The 23325-nt window shown below is 44.1% G+C and overlaps 1 protein-coding gene across 4 annotated transcripts in view; it reads right to left on the bottom strand.

The window, feature by feature from the left end:
• The window catches only part of KALRN (kalirin RhoGEF kinase), a gene marked incomplete at both ends in the record, with an annotated part of 523644 nt that overhangs the window by 339121 nt on the left and 161198 nt on the right, over nt 1-23325 (bottom strand). For all 4 annotated transcript variants that reach the window (XM_082001554.1, XM_082001555.1, XM_082001553.1 and 1 more), the window contains 2 exons: nt 3388-3502; nt 16263-16337. In XM_082001554.1, coding sequence (XP_081857680.1) covers nt 3388-3502; nt 16263-16337 — 190 coding nt within the window. The remainder of the gene's footprint in view (nt 1-3387; nt 3503-16262; nt 16338-23325) is intronic.

The following is a 23325-nucleotide window of genomic DNA, read 5'->3' on the forward strand; positions in this document are numbered from 1 at the left end:
CACGGCATCAGATACCCACTCACAACCTCCTCCTCGTATCCAGGACTGCAGGATCAGGCTTTGGAATCTTCCGAGACCCCTAAGTCACTGCAGGTACTACGGACTGCCAGGTTACCATTTTGGGATACGAACAGGCTGCGTTCCTAGGTCTGAAGGCTTAACCCCAAGCAGTAACCCTCAGCCACGCAGGAAGCCCCACTGGCTGCAGGCACCTGCCCGCCCGTGACTCGCAGCTGCATGGAAGCACTCACTATTCTGCTCTAACTCAGACACACATTGCTGCTTTCAGAAAACCCACATTATTATTCTGGTTTTGAAGGAGGACTTGCGGAAAGCCGAATCAGAAACTTTGAAAACTGCTCGCAAGACCCTGGTTTCACTTATCCTAATCTATCACCGTATTTCATCACCAATCTCATACCCGCTCAAAGCTCCCAGCAATGTGCCACCTCTGCCCCCTCCAATAAGATATAAAACAAGGGTTAAGTGACAGATAGTATCAATGTGGATCGCCATCTGTCTCACTTAGAAACCACTGCACCAAGAATAAAGAAAGAATTACCATACTGGTGTCAATATGATAAGTTACAGTCTCTTTTTCTGAAAGAAGAATTTATAGTTTTTCAGCTAGCACAGAAAACTCTTCCCCTTTCATCACTCTGAACATCAGGGCAGTTTCTCCTGACATCCTGTTCAGAGTCTCTGCTAATGAAACTGTTTATTTTGGTGAGCAGCTGATGTGCTTATTCATTACAGCACTCATCTTGGAATAAATATGAACTGGGAGCCAGTGATATGAATTCAAACTGTTCCTTCCATATATTTGTTTCCAAAAAGTAAATAAATTTGAAAGCTCTGCTGGTTGCCCTGAAGGTGAACAAAAAGTTTAGAGAAAGTGAGTTTTCAGTGTTTTCTCACACCACACAGGTTACACAATCCCGCACGCCAAACCCACAAAATTTGTGGCCACATTTCTCTCCTACAGCAGAGAGTTCACAGCTGTGGCACCAGACAAAGCAGGACTAGGAGGAAGCTAAAGAAGTCACCTCCTGACTCATCACTCCCTCTCGTAACATTTATACACGTGCCAGAGGTTTGCCTATAGAGTTATGGAGGAATTTAAGAAGAAATTAGATGACTTATTCTAGTGCTAACGGGAATCCATTAGAAATCTTTTCCTTACGTCCAGCCTATGCTTCCCTCGCTTCGGTGTAACACTTGTTTCTTGTCCTAGCCCTACGAACCCTTTCCTTTTGCAGCATCACAACATGTTTTCAAAGACTGTTCTTGCTCTCTTCTGTGCTCTAGACGGAGCAATTTCTACCCTTTTAATCCTTTCTTGAGAGGCCACTTTTTTCCTTACATCTCTGATCACTCTTGCTGCTTTCTGCTCCATGTCTCAGTGTGTGATATATCGAACAGGAGACAGTACTCTGGTTAATGTCTCCACAGAACCAATCTGCACAGTTCCTTGGGAAACTGATGGAAGTGCTTTGTGAGCAGCCAGTCCCTCACTGCTGGCCACATTTTCACAATGAGAGATTGTACTGCAAAGGAAGGAATGTTCTCTGATATAACTAGAGAGATGTCTTTCAAAGGCTTCAAACATTATGGCAGAACCAGGAGAGGGAATGATTTTTTAGTGTTTCTGGAGACAAGCAGCTGGGTCTTGTATTAGCTCCTTCAGCATGCACCTCTGTCCCCCAGCTTCTGCATCAGAGAAAAATCACTGCTGGACTGATCCAGAGTGAGGCAACCAAAAGCAGCAGCGAAGATTGAGCTAATCGATTTAGTTGTGAGAGAGTGGGGAGCAGAAGGGATGTAGCTTGCTGTTACTGCCACCTCCATGAGGGAAGAGCAATTAATAGAAAAGGTTGACATGTTAGAAGGTAATTTTTGCTGTGCAATTGCTTGCACCCCCAGTGTCATATCTTCATACCTGCAACCATGCAAAAAATGATAAGATGTAAGGGAGCAGTTTCATTATTGTAGCAGCCGGAGGGGGATTGCCAAGCCCTGGGACACACACTCCCAGGGAGTGACTTACTGCTCTCCCAGCCCCACAGCATGTCCATAATCTCTCTCACAATACATAGGTTGAAAATAGAGCTGGCTAGAGGAAAAAAGGGGATAGGATGGGATGGGTAGAAAAGCAAATCAATTCAGCTTAATAGTAAAACCTTGATGAGCAAAAGTTCAGCACAGCAAAAAAAATGCATTGCCAGAGGACTTGTGAAGTCCAGGAGACAAGCACTGGCAGATCTGGCACATGTGGCTGCATTTCTGATAAGTCTCCAAACAGCCCTCAACTCTCTTCCACACCCAACGCTGGACTTTTGTTCTGTGCATATCACATTTTTAAGGAATTGAGTGCATTTCTGAGACCTCTTGACTTCCAGTTGCAGCCAATCCCTCTGCCTTTCAGGTGTTAACGCTCTTTGCAAAAATATGAGCACTGGTTAACAGGTCATACCCTGGCTTTAAAAAAGGAGGAGCTCCTGGGTGGCAGAGGGTGTGTTATTGCAACCCTGAACATCCCTTCTCAGCCGTTCACTTGCCCTGGGGTAACCTTCATCTCAATAACCAGTGCAGTGGTTATTGGGTAAGGATATTTGGCAAGCTTGAAAATAGGGAAAGCATGCTGGATGAGGGCATACATAGCCTCGTACCCTCGGAGGAATTAAACATTGGCTCAGAAAAACCTGCCTGGGCACTAAGCCCTATAAACTGTCTCCCAAAGCTTGCAAAGATAAAATACACACTGGCAACAGACCTTTCTTCCAGCATCCCTGGGAAAGAGATGGGGACCTGCATGCTGGAGGAGGGACATAGGGACTAATGCAGGGAAAGGTGCTGGTTTACATGCAACCATTTGCAACTCCTTTCTTCAAAAGCTTCCTTCTCAGTCCACCCGTGTTCCTTCCCAAGCCTGGAGAAAGCTCTAGGAAGTGCTGGAGTAGGAAGATCTGCCTCCTCACACGGGGCAGGCTCTCCTCCCCAGCAACTACAGTCCCCTACCTTAGGAAAGGCACAGCAGCCTCTCTCCAGCTTGCTATATTCAACTGCAGACCTCTAAGCACTTTCCTCCCTTTCCACTCCGCTAGAAGAGCCATGTGGAAACACGGGGAACGAGAGCTGCTCCTCGTTGCTGTCATGAGCCTGAAGCCCAGGTTTGCTTGCATTGTCTCTGCTCTGGGGCTCCTGCATTGCCGCGTGTGTGATAAAAACCATTAGCATACACAGGAGGAGGAAGAGAACGCTTTTGTTTCTCCACCCCAAGAACTGAAGGTACTAAATGTTAATACTTGGAAATCAGCAACTGCCAAGAACAAGTTCCCCACCCACCCATCCACCCTAAGCTTTGAAGTGTTTTCTTTCTAGCTTTACCTTGGCACGCTGGCCAAATAAGTCACAAGTTTCCGAAGGTCTTCCTGCCTTATTCTGTCGTGATTGCTGCGGGCTGGGAAGGTCAAGACAGGACCACCTCGTTTATCACGGCCACCTGCAGAAAATAAAGGATTGTTAGAAAATCAGGCAGGAAGCACATGTCAAAAAAACTATGTGCACTGAATTGATAAACATAAATTATGGCTCATTCAAGAGCCTGTGCACTCTCTGTAGCTTTCAGGCTTGCTTAATTGAGGAAGACATGCTTGCATTTGCTGGACCTCCACAGGGGGGGAAATAAAAAAAAAATACAAAACCCAACACACAAAGAAAATTGCTACTAGCATTTCTTCTGACTTTCACCTAATCCCAACAAATCTGATATAACTGCCAATCCAAGCAGGCAATGCTAATGAAATCCTACTGTGGGGATAGTTTTAAACTGGTCAACACCAAGAAAGTGAAAGTATTTTTCACTGTTACTCAGTGTGTTGCATCATTCATCGCCAGACAGTTTACACTGTCCCGCCAGTTAGAAGCAATGTGTCCCAGTAACGTTTATGCAGTAAGACATTCTAATCTATCTGGCAATTCATCAGAAACTGAAATTTTGATTAGAAGTTCATGCCTCCTATGCTTTCCATTTAGAAAGTGTTTTTGGCAATTGGAATGATTTTTGGTTTGTTTTTTTCCTGTAAGCTTTCCTGTCTTAAAATCCGCTCCTTTTAAAAAGCCAGTGTCTGGCACTTCATCCTTTACAGCAATTGTCAAAAGGCTTAGCCATAAAGGAATGACTCTAGTCTGAATTTTACAAGCACAAATATAGGGGTGAATACAATCTATTCTACAGCACCTTATTTTGTTCTCTGCTGTGAATAAAGTTTAATAAGCTTGAAACTGAAATCTAGTGCCTCACTCAATGTTTAGTTCTTTCTTCACATATTATCACAGGATTTTTTTTCAGTAATTGTGTGTTGTTAGATGCGTGTTTGCACTGTTATCTAGGAAAAAAATCATAGTAATACTACAGTATATTGCAAGGACCTTGCAAATAACCTGTAAAAACGCAGATGAGTGTGCGTTTTTCAATGGAAAGTATAATCCCTTTAACAGAAATTTCTGAGAAAGGAAAATCATGTGCTCCTCTGAACTAATTTACCTGGCCAACAAGACGAAAAAGCTACACAGAGACACACACATCTCCAGCACCAATCCATGCTGTGTTCCCTCATGCAGAACACAGGACGGCCGCACTCTGTGGGGCCATGACTTCTGCAGGGGTCCTAAATGCTCTGATTCAGTAGGAAGAGTCCTGAGAGGCTCTGCTGTAAGAGTAGGACTGGCATGACAGCAGATGTATACTTGGAAAAACAGTATCCTAGATCACCACAGGACAAAGAATTGCTCTGGGCAGAATTTAGAGCAGGAATCAGGGGAGGTACCTCATATGGCAGGAGTTCCTGCAGTGGACAAACCAGGAACCAAACTGATGAGATACGTGCATGTACCCCCAAGGCACCGGTTTTCCAGCTGGCCCTGCTTACAGAACTCAGGAGTCACTTGTAGATGCAGCTGCCATCCGACAACACACCTCCTGTCCATTTTATTCTGAAACTGTCTATTCAGTTGATGGCACCAGAGGTACAAGCTCACCTTCTAGCACAAAGTATCTCTGTGCATGACCAGAGTCACACAAAAGCAGCTAAAAATAACAATGTTGTTACTATATATATATATTTTAAAAAAACATATTATCTTTTTTAAATTGCTAAGTCCTGCTTGAAGAATTTTCTACAGCACTGCAGACTGTAAAGTTAAAGTCTGTTACATAAACATCTATATAGATAGAGATTCCAGTATTACCCTGTGTTACAGTTCATCAGCACTGAAATTCTCACTCATGTTTTCAACAGATGCACCTGAAGGGCTACATCATGCATCTCTCCATTGGAGCCAGGTCATGGTTGATTTGTCCAGGGGTACAAATGGAGAGGCAAACAAGAGATGCCATCTTAATTTTGAGTCCTCATGCAGCCAGGGGTACATATGGAGTACAAAAACTGTCCTGCCTAATCTCCACCCACATCTCTATGCCTGATGTTTGCCTTTGGCTTCACACCGTGAAGGTGAGGAAGGTCCATGGGAATTTGGTGTCACCTTGGCTGATCCGTGGCTCTGCCACCTAGCATGAGAATGGAGGTGTAATGTTACAAGGATTTGTTACAAGGATTTAATTTGCAAGGAAATAAGCTCATTTTTTATTTTCAGACCTATAAATATGTGTATTAAAAAATTCCTCATTTTAAGCACATTCTCCCTTTGTTGAGATTATTTCACACACCGTAACAATGCCAAAAACATTATATCATGCATGATGTTTCCAAGAGAAAAGCAAGCCAGCTTATGGAATGGCAAACCAATGTAGTAACCAAAGCTGGAGGGAAATATTTTTTCAACACAGGAAGCTTTTCAAGGCTTTGAAAAATTTCCCATCAAGAAGCAACCAAGGCTTTCAAAAGCTTCCAGATATTCACTGAAGCAGAGACCTGAACTTGAACTGCATCCCAGAAGAACATGCTACCCACTACTCAGTCAGGCTCCCTCTCCTCCTCCATTCCCAATTATTTAAATATTTCTACAAAGTGGAAAAGCTCTAAGATGAGATCAGGAGACATCGAAGCCCACAGCTATAATCCTCTCCCAGGATATGAAACACCTGGGAAGGGCCATGAGCTTCCCACAGCCCAGGTCACTCTGATGCTTCCCATTTGCAGCAGCTTGGTAAACCAAAAATTGTGTTTCTGGTTAAGGACCCGTTTCCCACTTACAGTTCCACCAAGGTGAGCTCTTCAAAACAAATAAGTTATCTAACTTTTTCAGCCTACCAGAATTTAGATCAGAAAATTCTTGACCCTGCTACTAATAGTAACACAAAGATTTCAGCTACAGAAAAGGAAACAGGGTTCAGAACACTCATGTCCTGTCTTTGCTTCAGGATAAAAATTGTCCCTCAACAGTTCATATAAACTGTCCTCAGGGGAGCAGGATAAATAAGGTGGTAGTGCAGAGTCAGAAGTTACCAGGACAGACTGTAGAAAATGGGTTAATTCTCCTTGGAAGAAGGAGGCTACATGATGACCCGGTTGGAGGTTTCTGAATGATGGAAGGATAAATAAGTGCCTGGACTGATTCATTCTAGTCCTATGGCACAGAAGAACAAGGAGACATGGAGCAAATCTCAAGAAAAGTGAGGTTGAGAAACAAATGTTTCTCATTTGTGATAAAAGTACTGCTCTATGCTTTGAGCAATAGGGTGAAATCGTTATTACAAGTGCATTGTACATATTAAAATCCTTTACTTGTTTCCAAATTATTCAAGGGCAATCCCTAATTTTTATGAATGCTTGCATAATTTACACAATTTTATGAAGAAACATCAGGTTTCTTCCAGAACAAATCACGGTATGTTTAATTCACCATAAGACTTGTAGTGTTCACTAACTGTGGTTTACTCTCTTAAATACTAATAATATGCAGCTTTTCCATTGCACTTTATAACTGCAAATCTCAGCTTTCCTAAGCAAACTAAATGGGATATTACCACCATCGAACTTTAGACACCTAACATGTCTATATTAGGACCCCCATTTCCTCTACTGGACCCTCCACCCTGATAGCAACAGCAACTAAAAGACAATAAAATCTTTTGACATTGGCTGTGCAGGGAGTGTATACCTTTCCTTTTCTCTATTATCTCCTTTTTTACTGAGGGGAATAGCGAGGTACAGAGAGGGGAAGAAATTCAGCCCAGATCCCACAGCAGGTCACTTGAAGAACCAGGAGTAGAAATGAGGTTTTCTGACTCTTAGTCCACCATTTTAGGGCTTCACAGTGCTTAAGCTAAAGTCGGAAACTATAGAAACTTAGTTTCTATAAACACTATAGAATCACTTCTATAATGCTGACTATAGTCAGCACTATAGAAACTCTGTCTCTACTTGTCAGGAATCCACCCAAGGAGGCTAATCTTGTCCCAAGTCAAGTCAGCCAAGATCTCAACACCAATTTTACATGCACAGTCTCTTCAGAGAACTACCCAGCATATTATTTTAAAAGAAAATAAAAATAAAAAAAAAAAGTAACAAAAAAAATTAAGAAATAAGAAAAGAATCTGGAAGGAAGTAAAGATTCTCAATTGCTTTAACCAATATGTCCCATCTCCTGCCTCTCAATGGACTTGCAGACATGGGATGCAATAATCAAACATGTCATTAGGTTTGCTAATTACAGTTATTAAATGCTAAAACAAACAACTGATTATTTCTAATTGTTTTTCAAGGTGGGTTTTCATGGGCTTTGGTCTGATTTAGAGAGGCAAACAGATGGTCTAGTTATTAGTGCTTTGGAAAAAGGAGTCAGAAAAACACATGTTCTTCAGGGCATGAAGTACACTGAGAACAAATATTTAGCCATGTATGTCTTGCATTCCTCCCACAAAATCCTTTGTTGATGGCCTTGCCTGTCAGTGGCTTGCTTGCCAGTTCTTCCCATCTCCCTTTCTTCTAGCCTACACAGAAACTAGCGCTAAATTCAGCATTTCTTCCCAGAAGTTGGATTACATCATTTTTCCTCCACAAATCATACAGGGGATATTGCAGTGATGGCATGAGGCATCATCATGCATACCACATTAAAAGAAAACATTAAAGAAACCTCAAAAAACCTGCATGGAAGCAGGCAGGACAGTCAATGACCTTCTGATAACCACTTTTCTGGTCAAGCCTGCAACTAAGAGGAAAGGGACTCCAACTACAAGATCCCTGTCCTGGCAGCTGCCTGAACTGACACCTTAATCCTCTCAGTGGTGGCTCCAACTGCCTACAGGTAAGTCAAGGTAAGTCAAGATGCCAGCCAACTCAGAGAGTTATTATATATGAACTCTGTGTATGGGCCTTCCCAATTTCAAGTCCTGAGGCACTTCCATCCCTGATAATGCACAAAAAGCTGAAATTCCAGCTTTGTATAATCTTGTATGGCCCAGGAAGTTACCAGTTTCCTTTTAATGCAGATTTCTTGTATACAACAGATAATGATTTTATTGAGCTCCGTTTTCAAGCTGCATCTCTCTAGTTCTATCAGCTATTCTATCATGATACTTACCTGCTTGCATTTACCTAAGGGATTCAAACCTCTGCTTCCTTTTGCACTCTCTTTATAAGCATGACTACACAAGGATTAACACACATAAAGGTTCCCAAGTACCTTGTCTAAGGTCCTGCAACACATCAGCAATGGAGACAGGAGTAGTACACAATGTCTCTGGCTTCCATTCAGATGTCTATTGCAGTTCAAATGAATACACTCCTTCATCTGACCCCTGCAGATCATAAGCTGATCAATCTTGATGTTGCACACTCTGCTGAGACCATAAGTGAGTTTCCAGAGAAGCTGAAATACTTCTCAAAAGGTATTTCAGTCCAAAACATGGTAAAAAAATGAATGATGATGAACAGAACTAGTAGACAGAACGAGCTCAGCTGATGTCAGGCGTCTCAATAAAATGACAAACAATATGCTCTGGATTTCTAAATCTAATTGACAGACTTCCTAGGAAGTAAAAGTATCAAGGAATTGGTATCCAGAGTCTTAAAATAAAACTCTTTCCCTACTATAGCTGAGCTCTGCAAGAGTCTGCTTGCTACCAGACCTCCTGTGAAGAGACCTCCATACTAAAACTGCTCCAGCTTCAAGGGTGACTAATTTGTTGCAAGGGTCATATATAGGATTATCTGTATGACCTACCTGAAAGTCAGTTGGTTCCAAAGCAGGTGATTCTACTGCAACAGTGATGGAAATTTAAGCTCCCACAACAAGCCCACCTGCAAAGTAACACAGCTGCAATGCAGTCACCAGGGCCTGAGCCTCCAGTGTGCTGCTCTTTGCAGACTCCCATATCCCAGAGTCAATCGCCTGAAACAAATCCTAATGGCCAAAATTTGCAGCATTACATTTAGGGTTAATGATTCCAAAACAAAGGCTGTATGTTCCCACCAGAAGACCCCTTAGCAGATCAGAGGCTGTAGACAGGGTGCTCAGCGCAGCCACTGGGAAAATTGTCTCATTTCCCATGGAGAAAGTTATTGCCCCAGCAAAGCAAAACTAATGAGAAGTGAGACATTTAAAAAAAGGAAGAGCTTCTTTGTGTGAAGGCAAAACTTCCAGAGAGAGTCCAGAGAAGCCTGTTTCTTCCTCTGGAAGAAGCTGGTTTGTTGTGAAGTATCAAGGGAGCAACAGTACCCTCCTCTTCAACACTGACCCTGACTCATACCTATGCAAACCTCGCTGCCTTTTGCCTCAGCTGCAAATTAGGTTTTTTGATCTCCCCTCCTCTATTGCAGATGTATGGGAATAGCTATATATATTAAAAAAAAAAAAAAAACCTGAAGAAAATAACCCCCAAATCTTCTAAAACAAAACACCCCACTGGACACCTTCATGCCCCTGGAGAAGGGAAGGGAAAGGAACAAAACAGCACGTGGCGATGCCAGTCACACTGCTGATGGCAGTACTGGCAGAAAATCCAAACTCATGCCACTGGCCACAATGTCGGAAGCTGTACAGAATAAGGAGAAACAAAGAGAGGCCATATGCACCCTGATGACACGCTGTTTGTCTTCCTCATTTGAGAGAGGCACAGAGAAACAGCAATGGCAAAGTTTCCCATGTTCACCAGCAAAGTGAAATATGTGATAAACTGATTTAATATAACTGGCTGCTCAGGTTTGCCACATCCCCAGCAAGTAAGTCCTTGACAGCTACAGCCAAGTAGAGGATCCTGCAAATTAAAGAAAGTTCAGGGGAGAGTTCAAGCTATTGGACTTACATAATTGCTATTAGGAAGTCTTTTTCCCCTCTGTTTTTAAGAAGAAACTCAGCCTAGAGCTGGAAAACACTGGCAGATGAAAATGTTTCTGAAATTGCACATTCCAGCGAAGTATTTCCATTTCAAATAGCCTATATTTTCCCACAAAAAAAAGTATTAAAAAACCCCAACTGTTGCTAATACAGAGAGGATGTCCAGTTGTGAATTTCAGTGCTTTTTATCAATTAAAATTGATTCCTTAGGAAAAAAACATAGGCCTATGAACCAAAGTGCTTTCACAGAAATAAGGAAGTTTTCAGAGGTGACGAGTCTCATTAGTCGGACAGAAGGGCACACCTTACTGCAAAATGACCAAAATGGTTGGTTGTTACCATATTAATTATTTCAGGTGCTACAGTCACCTCCCTGGGTCCTTATATTGATTTATAAGCTCCCAGCCTCAATTTCTATATAAGGACAATTCTCAACTGCCTGCATAAATGAAGAGAAGACCTTTGCTGAGATAGATATGGAGGTCACTGTGTCTTTAAGGACAAGAAAACCCTGTGAGCTGGAACAGGATGGGATGTATACAGACCTTCTTGCTTCACAGGCTCAGTTCCTTCCTCTTATTGTTATTTAGAAAGTCCCTGTCATTAATTGAGAAGCTATACCTATGTGACAGGATGCAAGGACCCATCAACCACGAGGTGGTCAGAGTCCAGCGCGTTTGGATGACACCCAATCAATGACTTGTGATCCCACAAGTTCTTGCGGGTCTTTTTAGATAGAAATTTTGATTGGGTTGATTTTCTGCCCAGTTTTATATGACACTTGAACCTTTCTGCTTCTTCACAAGGCAGCGCAGGTTGCATCACTACTCTCACACATGCTAATTAAGGAAGTCCATAAAGGAGAAAACTCCCTGCTCTAAGGAGATATTGGTGGATCTTGGCAAGCTGCTGGTGTCCAAGCGCCAGGACAGTAAGTGCTGGCAGGGACTAGACATTCTTCACAGAAATTGTTTAATTTAGTCCATGGCTACAGTTAAAACGTATGGAAAGAAATACGGCAACTAATTCTGCACACTACATTTACAACCTGTAGACAAAATCAGAAATCCAAGGAAACATTTTGATTTCTGCTTTAACTTTAGAGTCCCGATGAGGATATCTAAACAGCCCTTATAGGTAAAGGCTCTTCTCTATCCTCAAAAATGACCTAACACTCTTGAAAAACAAAAGAAAAAAACAACAAAAACACCCCAGCAGGCTCAGACCTTATCAAAAGACCTGGAAACTTTACAGTTTAATCATCCTCATTTTCTTCTTCAAAGAAAAATCCACATCAATGCAGCAGCAAATTCTAGATGAAAGCATGATGGTCCAAAACCACTAAGAAAATTCAATAGTCAAGCAATGCTGTTTTTCTCATAACATATTTCTTCTTTTTGGAATTTCCATTGATCTATGGATCAATGATATTCCAACAGTGTTGGGAGAGAAGAGATCCCAAACCCAAACTACGTCAGGGAATGGTATAAAATGGAAAACATTTTTCTGTAACAAAACAGAGAAGAACTGTTGATGTTTCATTTGAAATTTCCATTCCAGAGGAAGAGGAGAATGGAAACTTTTAATTTAAATAAAAACTTTTTGTGCAAACACAAAATGTTTACATCATTCAAAATTTAAATATTTTGGTTAATTCTATTCCCAACCCAATACAAATTCCAGTGTCCACAAATCAGCATTTGAGACCCCCTGAAACCTGAATCTGAACTCATCTAGTGCCCAGAGTGGTCTCATTTCAACCCTTTCTCTGAAGAGTGAAGTGCATCCATTGCAGAAAAAGCAAAAACATGCCCCTCCACATGTGGTCCCATGTACCTCTGGCACTAAATGACCTGTGGTGTCTTCAGACAAGTTTTTGGGAAGGTCAGCGTCTTCCCCTCTGAGCCTTCCTCTTTGATTCATCCTGCTGGCCTAGATTTAGTGAAACCTAATTGCAAAGTTGTCCTTTCATCTGATCTATTTACACTGAAATCCCTCCTCTGAAAGATCTTTTGGGAAATCTCTCTTTGTTTTTCCTTCAGGCTCTCAGCCAAGCTCAGACGTCGCTGTGACCCAGCTCATAAGGCTGCTCCTGACACATGTGGCATTGGGGACAGTGGGGTTTTGAGGGATGGAGATGGCCAAACTGCTACCACATCCACTTCTCCCTGCTCCATGCCTTTTGTTGCCCAAAGTCCACAGAAAGCCCTCCTGCTTTGCTGAACATGCACTGGGAGCTCTGCACGTCATAGCTGCGGCAGCTCACCAGTTTATTATACCCTTCTGCCTTTCGCTGTTGATTCCTCCATGCTCAACCACCCTCTCAGACACCCGGTCAGCCTCCTCCTTTGTACTCCTGCCTCGGCAGAAGAGCAGACGCTACTTGGGTGACAGGCAGGAGCCCACACACTGCTGCTCTTCTGAGCCCTCCGGGGAACGGAAGTGCTGGGAAGGATCCTGAGAAACAATTCTGGGTGGGATGTGGGGAAAGGGCAAATGTTTTCAGCAAGACCCATGTCATTAATCAGCTAACAAGCTTTTCATAGCTTAAGTGTACGAAAAGCTCCATGCATGGGAAGGGAACATGGTAACACACTCCCCTCCCTCTCCTGAGACCCTCCTATGCTTCGTCCCATATTGCACTTATCAACAGAAAATCTCCTATAAAAATAATCAAGCAGCTGAACAACATCCCAAGTTAAACCACTCTACTGAAACAGCATCTGTGTTTCCTAGGAAAGACTATAAGCCCAGCTTCCAGAATATTTCACCACCTCCCACTGAAAAAACCCCACCTAAAATAATCTACAACCTGTTTTATTTCCTCTCCTCTGTGCTCATCTCCTTCTCAGAATAGAAAAGTCAGTCTCTGGCCTGTAGCTCGCTCCCTGATCACTCCCAAAGCCATCCCATTGCTGGAAGTGAACCACCCAGGCAAAGCCAAGATTTTATTAGAGTTTAGGCAACAAGCAGGTGGCCGAAGCCTCCCCCGCCCCAACCCCCTGCTTTATCTGCTTCCACAGGGCCAGCGATGGAAGCGATCAGACGGTGATGGCCGGGATGCACCGTGCCTCCGACTGCTCAGGCCACCTCTCTGCTTATGAGTGCTGGGATGGGATTTTCAGGTGCTGTTTAGACACAGATACACATGAACTTTGCTCAGGTTCAGCCTAGCCCATACATGAGATCACTGGAAGAAATCAAGAACCAGTTCCAGGAAAAAATCCCAACATTATCTGCCCCTCAACTCTCCCGCAGCACAGGGATGCAGATGCAGAGCCGTGTGCCGGCTGCTCGCTGAGAGAAGCGTCAGGCGCACAGCCCCAGACGGCATTTAGGCTGGATGAATCCATGCCCAGCTAGTTACAGCTGTATTTCAACTCTGAAATTAAATGCACTTCTGAAAGCTTGAGTGCTCCTCTGAGATTACACGGCTGTGCAGGCAGGTCCCGTTGTGCCTGCTCTGGAGCAGGCGGCAGCCGGTGCCGCTTCCCCGCCTGTTCTGTCCAGGTGTGGAGCATCCACAGCACTGAAACACAAAGCGTGGTACAGCGCCTGCCTGAGGAGCTTGTTCGTTCTCTGCAGCTTTCCTGTTGAATCGTGGACTAAAAAACAAGCTGGTGAGCCACAGCAGATGAGAAAAGAAATAAACGATGTAACTGAGATGTTCAGCTGAGATTTTTTTGCGCGTGCTGATAAATTCTGCTGGTGTAAGGAGAACTCCCTTGACAGCTTTACTGTACTGTTATCATTAAAATTAACTGTAGTATAAAACTCTGAAGAAGACTCAATAAAAATCTCCTTTTCCTCAAGGAAGCCTGATTACAAACACAATGTACTCCCAGAGTCTCTGCTAACTACAGAACAATTATTCTTTTTTATCTTGCAAAGTCCAGCTATTTGATTTTTCTGTTTTGGCAAACACTTTCTCTTCTGTGCTCAAAGCATACTCTAGGAGTTATTCCATTTTAATTAAAAAGAACCTAGCCATCAGTTGAAGTGCTCAAATTCTTTTCTTAATCTGCTTTATTACAGCAACACAGGGGGAGACCGGGCAGTACTTAAACTCTGGGCTGGAGGGTGATGCTGGGGCTGTTGCAATAAGACACCAGCAGCAAAGAGCATTCTATCTGCAAAGGGCCCTGACAACTGTTGCCTGTAGTCGTTGCATTTCGAGACCATGGAGAGGAGGTGTAAATCCTAGGACTGCTATCGAGCTAGCTGTGTCAGGAACAGGCACAATTTGAGCAGATACAAGCCTGGAGGCTGCTGAGGAGCGAGCTGTCCCTCGCCTGCAGCGGATCGCAGTGAGAAACCCCGGGGGATCGTGTTGGCGCTGCTTGTTTGACATCTCCCCACAAGGCAAGCTCAGCCCCGGACTAATGAGCTGGTGGTTTGGTGTGAGACCCTCTGGCTCAGAGCTGAATGCAGGCACCGTCAGTGGAAGGGGCTATATAAACGATCCAGACAGGTTGTCATTATTAAATATTCCATGAATTACCAAACGATCCTGCAGTCATTTCCATGCGAAGCAGCAGCAGGAGCCAAGAACTAAATTCTAGTACAGTCTCCACACAAATTCCTCCCTTTCACTTCCCCAGAGTGCCCGGTCAGCTTTGTGTCGCAAAAAAGTCTGCAGGTACACTGTGTTTTTATGACTATGTTCCCCTCTTTGGAGCAGTGAAAGACAACAACCATGTAAAATATTTCAGGACATTCAGAATGATACACCGGTGCGAGGTAAAGTAGTCCTGCATGCGAATACTGTTGGGATAGTCTTGGGTTTTCACATGGTGTCTCACAAACTTCCCTCAAATTCCTGGATTTTCATGTCATTGGTCAGAAAGTTTAGGGTTTAGAGAGCCACAAATCATTTGCCCAAATCACTGCTGGACTCGTGATCCCTGGACCATTTAACTGTTGCTACATGGAAAGTCACCTCCCACCAACCATTAGCCAAGGAGAAAGTTTTTCCTGCCTGGCCAGGCATTTCCATGGCTTGTCAGGGTGACGAGCCCCATCCTCACAGGCCCTACCCAGCACCCAGGAGAAGAGCAAGGGAGGAAGAGTCCGAGCACCTACAAACAGCCTCGCTGCTACTCTTGTCCCCTCTGCAGTCAACATTACTGTGGAGACGAAGGAAACAAAAAGCAGACTGAAAACAAGGGGCCGGCTATTTTTGACACAGGTTTTCTCATTGCAACAGGGAAGATCACCAAAAGCAGCCCAAATGGTTTGCAATCATCAGAAATGCTGGCATGGGAAATACCCCAGGCTTATGCTGCCAATTTAAGTGACTTCATGCAAGATTATGATAACTTCAGGCTTTCTCTTCCCCCTCTCCCTGACAAGTTGTCTTTCACACCAGAAACAATAAAATCCAAGCCATTCTCAAAGCCTTTTCCATATTGTATAGTCCTCATCCACCCCCAGGTCCTCATGATTTGTCTCCTGCACGAATGCTGTAAATCTTTGTACGGGATGGCAGGAGGCCTGTGAGCATCTGAGTTATTATGTAAATGCAGCATCAATGGTACTTTTAACTGCAAGTTGGTTGGGATTGCAAATGAAACACCAGTGATTTACACGTCTGAGTGCTTCCTACAAACAGGAATTAATGCTATTCACCGACCTTGAACCCCAAGCAGGATCCCTGAACAGTCCTGAATACTGAGACAGCACAGGTCTGGGCTGAAGCTGAGGAGCTGCAGTTCATCCCACATGTGCTGCCCATTTACCTGTTATGAAGAAAATTTACATGGGCCAATTTTCAACACTCTGAGTATTACTGGACAGCCCTGTTCCACATACAGCCCTTTCCTTAGCAGAAGAGCTAATTTAAGTACTACCAAGTCCAAACATAAAACTAGTCCCTCATGACTCTGCAGCGCCATAAGGACCAGGATGCATCAGGCAAGTGTTCATGCTGGGCTGGAGAGATCCAGAAAAGATGTGCTCACCTGACACAAAGGCCACTTTCTCCTTCAGTATAGGAAGGACATCAGCAGCTTTTAAACCATCATTTCGAAAAGAACCTGCAAAACAGAGGAAAACAGGAAAGCCACATTAGAAGAGAGCATGTCCTTGCTCCCAGCTTCACAGACACTCCATGTTTCTCAGAATCGGACTGGAGAAAGTCTATAAATTACATAAAAACACCAAGAAACAGACCTTAATGACTGATACACAAACAGCATTAGAATCAACAGAGATATGTTTGTAAAAAGGAAATCAGAGAATCAGCTCATCACTTTATGCTTCAGAAGTTCTGAAAGGTTAACAAATTTCCCACCAAGTAATCAGATTTATCCCCATTGCCTTTTTCACAGACAATACTATCAAGCCTGGGAGATGCCCAGTTTGCACAGCGAGCCAGGCGCCTTCTCCCTTCACTGTTTTGAACACACTCCAGGCAAAATTGCAGGGAACATTACAGCACATACACATCCACTGAGTGTCAGCCCTTGAGACAGATTTGCACAGGGGCTGACTTAAAAAAGGCTTTTCCTCTTCCCTGCTTTCTGCTCTACACAGCGCAGCTGGAGATGGAACAGCTCAAGGTGTGGACTGCACTCAGAGGGAGGACACGCTCCTTTATGAGCCAGCCCGAGTTCTCCCTGGGTAAGGAATGATTTGAAGCCACAGTGCATCCTCACGTAATTCATGCTGTTTGATTACATGTTAAATACACCTGCATAGGCCATTTGCCTTCCCAGCAGTGCCAAATTATTTCATGTCTCCTGAAAGCTCACTAAAGAAATCCCAGATTTTTACTCTCCTGGAAGCCTTAGGAAAAGAGTTGCAGATGGTTTCAGCCACCAGCAGCATCTTTCTGCTTTGCAAAAAACCAGCAGTAATGGATCAACCCACAGCAAGCCAGACATTGCTGTTCCATCAGTGCTATTACAAAACAAAAGGTGGGTTTGAAGGACATCTTTGCAGTTGCTCTGAAAAATAACTCATCCATCACCGGGTAGTGAATACCCATGACGACAAATGATCTTCAATATGGCCTTAAATCATCAAAGAGTACAACACATTTGAAACCTTATATGTTTACTTTCTGACATTCACAGGCAGGCAGCAGCCACCATTCTTCTGTGATGGCACCTGGGCAAGAGAATCTCCTCACTAAGCAGCTTTCTTGACTGGCTAGAAACAGGGCAACATTGCTCCAGGCATCACACCTTCCTTACTGAACACAGCAGATGACACCTGACCATCTGGGTCTGAAAGTAGGAATGGGGATAAAAGCCCCTCTATATATTGTCATCTATTTCTTGCATCATGCAGCCTGCAAAGGTACAGCGGTTTGATCCATGCAGACATATGGAACAGACAGGATGAAGACCATAACCACCATTTTCACCTGCAGCTGAACTTGCATACCTGTAAGTATTATTATTATGGTTGAGTTATGTAATGGCAAACGCTACCTCATTTGCCATTCACAGTCAGCTTGTGCAACAAGACTGTCCTGTACATGCAAATAAGTCCCTCACTGGCAACCAGTGGCTACAACTACCTATGTCCCCACATGCTTTCAGGTATCATGTCCGTGACACTCAGCTCCAGAAGATGAGCAAGCTCATCAGCTGAGCCTGTGTTCATGAAAATCAGCACACAAAGGAGTGATGTAATTCAGTGCAAGGTCAAGACCAACGTAACTGCAATGTGGACAGGGATTGGAACATGGTCCTGAGAGATCCCTAAAGAGTCCTTTGTGTCTATAAAGCGTTTTGAGACCCAGGAAACTAGTCCTGGTTGCTGAACTCTTTCTGTGTTCAAGCAAGCAGGACTTTGTGTACTCTGTGTTAAACACATGAGACTTTGCTATTAACTTATCCTCTTAACAAGAATAACCTCTGTGATCCCAGGCTGTGGCTCTCACATCAAAGGTAGGAACCGTTCAGCCACAGGCAATGTTTGGAATTTAAGCAGCTTTGCATATAAGCATCTCATCCAGCCATGAAGCAAATGAGAAAAGTCAACGTGCTACACATATCATGATGGCTTGAAGACACTGAAGCAGAGTACTGGGCCAAATTTCTCCAGCTGCAAGATCAGCAGTGTCAGTGCAAGTTCAGTTTTGGCCAATATTTGTTAAATTTGTCAGGGAAACAGCAAAGTCAGTTCTTAGGCACTTAAATGTGCAGTAGATACTATACAACTGAAGTCTTAGTGAACATTACCAAAAAAATGTCAGTGGGTGTGGTATTCAGACATGTAAAACACACAATAAGGACTTCTTAGAGCCCACTATACTGAGGGCTGAAGGACAATTTCAAACACTCTCCCACACGGAAGGATTGTATCTCATAGAGGCAATACACATGGAGACCAGGAGAAAAATGTATGACTTTTAAAGATGGTCACCTCCTGAGCTGCAGCAAGGCATGCTGCAGGCAAGGAGCTCACTGCTAAAAGCCCTGATGTCCTGACTGTTCACAGGAGAGGCAAGAAAAGACATGAATTGGGACAGTGCTGCCAGCAACTGTTTTCACCTTTCTCAGTATCTCCCAGGACAGGTCAGTCACACTCCAAAATAATGAACAAATGAGAAAACTGTGAGGCCGTCCTACATCCAGGGAATTCACAAAAACTCCCAAGAGCTGCAAAACTTTCCTCAGGATGAGGGAGGAAACTCTTGAAGGTAGATCAGTGCATAAAGCAATGCCCTTGCTCTGGGTGATGTATGTGTGGCAGCTCATGACCCACAAATTAGGCCATGGCCACTGCTTTCAGAGGTCACTCCAGCTCCTGACAAAATCCTCATGTTAGCAGCTACATCTCAGAGCACAGTGTCAGGTTTTCCAGCAAGGCCTGGGGGAAGGGATGCATAAATAGGAAAACCAATGGCTGTAATAAGGGCTCCAAAAGCAACAGCAAATCTGTCTCCAGGAGGACCCAGCGCAGCAATGATGCATTCCCCAGTTCATAAGTTATTATAAGCATACCCCTAATAATGTTCATTTACATCCTATTCCCCAGCTGTTTCTCATACATTTGTTTTGTTTGTTTGCGTGCTGGATCCGAAGCCATGCCAGCATAGCACCATCTAATTTTTGCCACAGAGCCCCGGGTGTACAACCATCTAGCCAGTTCCTTACTAGACAATGACAAAGGCTGTACTTGTATCCTGCCCTGCACCTCTCTCCTACCCCTATGAGACCTGAGCCCTTCTGTGGCAGAAGAACAGTAGAGGACAGCCAGATGAAGGAAGGGCAGGCTGAACACTGAGCCATGCTCCCATTGTCCATGGTTTTCTGGTTCACCATCATCACAAGCATGGGACTACAGAACAGTGCCCTTCTTGCCCTTCTACCTGCAAGTCTCACCATGGTCTGCAAAGAAGCTTGAGCATTGCAATCGCCTCCTTACCAAAAAGAGTCACAGAGATCACAGTGCCATGTCCCAGTCTTCCTGCAGCCCCTCACACCTTCACCACATGCTGGCTTAGTGTGCTATCCACATAGTGGGGACACTATGACGATCCACAAACTTTTATTACTCCAGCGACACCAGAAGAAAACACACCACGCCTGCAGGAGCAGCTGGCAGAATAATGTATTCTTGTAAACTTGGAAAAATTAAAAAAGTGGATCCTCAGCATGGCTGAGTCATGTTTCAGGGCAGAGCAGCATCGCACATGCACAGCCCATCTCCTAGCAGGGATTCCCTGAGTGGCAGAGCAGCTCATGGTTGTAGGTGAGATGCTGTAACAAGAAGCCAGCTGGGTGAGACGGGAAGCTTAAGGCATGCTTCCACATTAAATGCAGCAAACCTGAAATTGAGAAAAGAAAATGTCTCTTTTCTGCACAAATTCCCCAGCTGGCCTGAGGAACTTGCTGCCACAGGACACGGAGTTCAGCAGCTCAAGGGGCTTCCCAAATGGATTTGTGATCCGCAAACAACAAACATCTCCAGGGAACTGTAAAGATTAACAAAACAAGCAAGAGTTTTGGAAAGAATATAAGCCTACAGACCTTGGAGTGAAAGCCAAACTCTAACTCTTGGAGCGAAATATAAATTATCCCTGGAGAGAGTCCTGCGGGCTTTAGGATTTCTTCCTCTAAGCAGAGTGCAGGGCAGAGTGTTGGAGACACCGTCTTGAGCTAGATGGACCAATGGTCTGCTCCAGAGAGGCTTTTCCTAGAAAAGCTTCAGTTCTAACCTGAAAAATGCAGCTCTTGGCTTCAAATAAAGATCAGCTGCTGGAAATATGGAAATACTTTCTATACTTAAAAAAAAGTATGAGTAGGCAAGCAGAAGGCCTCCTGTCAGAACACTGCATGGGGCTTAATCACTTGGCTCCTGATGCCTTCAGCGGGAGTTGTTCATCCCAAGTCCCATGCAATGTTTCAGGAAAGGCAGCCCACATTCTCATAGTTCTCAGAACAGATTTGACTATTTAAAAACTTTGGCATGAAGTTTCTTTAACCAAACAAAACTGAACTCCTTGGGCTAAACCCATCCCTTGAGGAACTCTGCTAGAGTCCAGGAGGCAACAGTAGGATTAATCTGGTCCATATTGTTTCTTTCTTCTTCCCTCAGTAAAGGCCTCTCCTGTATTTCTCCCCCCACCCTCCGGGTTTTGGAGCAGTTATGTCCTAGGTTTTTCATAGCCTATTTATTTGCCTTCCTACCTCTTTTTTTTCCCCCTCAAAGTCTCAGTGGATTTTATTTTTGTTTGTGGAGTGGTAGCATCTTGGCTTTCTACAACACACAAACAGAAGGGATGTCTGATGTGAGCAGAGAAAGGCAGAACAAAGGAGACTTTATTATTCCTGTCGTAGAATTTGCAAACCGAGACACAGAGAAATTGAGTTGTCCAGCGTCAGACAGAAAGTTTGTGCCGAGCTGAACCCTCATTTCCCCAATGCTTTTCTCATACAACCATCCCTTTGTTTTCTGGCAGAATATAATCCTCCTTTTTCTTCTCTTTACACTTCTTACTTCCTCCTCTTGCCCTTCTCTCTTCATTATTCTTTCTCTCTGCCTCAAATATTTATTTTTTGTGTGTGCTAAACCCTCTTTAACCCCTTCCTCCCTTTCCTGCATACTATTGTCTGTCCCCGCCGGGTTCTAAGCCTTCCTAGTTTGATTTCTCAGATTTTCTACAAGCCCTGAGGAGGGGCTTAGCCGAGGGCTGCGGGGGCCTTTGCCGCTGGGATTTTGCTGCCTGAGGCTCATCGGCTGAGAGGCAGAGAGGCCACAGCGTGGCACAAGCATCGGGCTGAATAGGAGCAACATGTGCTCCGGACTAGTATTCTAGCACCATCTGGCAGAGATAAACGGGGCTGGACACTCTGCATCTGCTGATCGCTCCTCTGTGGACAACAGCCTGATCCCTGATGCAAAGAAAGCATTTTAGTGCCCTGAGTCCCCCAGGAGCCTGCGAGGCTCTCCTGCCACGCTTCCCCGCTGCAGGCAGCAGAAGAGCAGGTTTTGATTTCACGGAGGAAGGAAGGAAGGAAGGAAGGAAGGAAGGAAAGATTGAATTGAATTGAATTGAATTGAATTGAATTGAACTGAATTGAATTGAAATTAAAGGCAGCACCAGCCAGAAAAAATACAAAATTAATCTGTAAATATCATTACCAACTATTATTGAAGAACAACCCAGAGCTATATATCATTAACAAAGGTTATTATTCTCCTTAATAACCAATAAAAAGTAATACCTGGCCTCACAGGAAGCATTTATAGCCCTAGGACTGCAGGTCAGAGTGTGTCAGGGGCAGGGTGAAAGGCAGGTTGGACTAGCACCATAGCCCTGGGACAAGGATGGCAGCTGTCCCCCTCCATCCTTTGTTGGCATTCTCAAGCAAGAATTCTCACCTCGTGCTCCTGACATGTCCAACATTACTAAACGAACGAGTGCAGCGAACAGACTGTCTGTATTCAACATACCTTGAGCCGTAAGCATGGCTACAGCATGCAACACCCATCTGGGGAGATCAGCAAAAGCTAGCACGGACATCGCCGATGTTTTCTGTGGAAGCACAGCTGGCATTGGCTGTGCTTCTCACCCCATGCAGAGCTGGGGCTAGAGCTTGCTTTCAGCTCTGCAGTGGAAATGTAAATAATCCCTGGGACCTTCACAGACTTGCGATGGCTTTCCTTCTGTATAAGTGAAGACACACATAGCATTTAAGCTTGCGGTTGAAGTCTACTTATTTCTGCACGTGTAAGTGTATATAAACACAGGATTATAGACACATAGGTATGCAAAGTGGGTTACAGGTACCTCATAGATGATCCATCCATAAATCTGCTGTGAATCTGATCTCTAGTACTCCCGTTAGTCTTGTATGAAGTAAATGTTTCTGTGCCACCAGATCCAGTGTGCAGACTGACACACAGACCCATGCCATAGCCTCAAAAGTTGCAAGAACCATGGACACCAAATAGATGGTCTGCACAAAAGACTAATCCCACTGCACCATATGCCAAGCACTTTATCCGAGCTGAGACAAAAGTTATACTCATTACATTGCTGCATTTATTCTAAAATGAAAAGATGAATGTTGTTTTTATATGTAATACTTAGGCTCAGTCCAAGACTAATATTATCTTCTCTGTGTTTCCTTATTCTGTCCTTCCTTTCATTAATTATACACCACTACTGCTTGCTGGAACATCCTTCTGGTCACAGCTGCTGGGTGGCAATACTACAGGCTACCTTTGCTTCCAAGGTTTGCCAGTGCTTGTCAGAGGTCAAGCTGCTTTTCTGCCCCCTCTACGCCGACAGGTCGGTCCCTCTGATTTCCCACTGCTTGAATCCCTGCAATGCCACTGCTAGCACAGCCCCCTTCTCTCCCCTGCCTGTAACACCCAGAGAGGCAGGGCTGGGGCTTGGGGGAGCTTGCTAATTGCGGAGATTGTTATTCCTTCCACGAGGTACTTGGCAGCATCGAGCCTCCCAGCACAGCCTTTGAATGTCCACACATTTAAACAGTAGCCTCAGCTTGAAAGCACGCCAAAGAATAGGCAAGGCTTCAAGAAAGATATAGCCGCTTG

This window comes from Phaethon aethereus, assembly GCF_964289735.1.
Source record: "Phaethon aethereus genome assembly, chromosome: 6".
Classification (NCBI taxonomy): Eukaryota; Metazoa; Chordata; class Aves; order Phaethontiformes; family Phaethontidae; genus Phaethon; species Phaethon aethereus.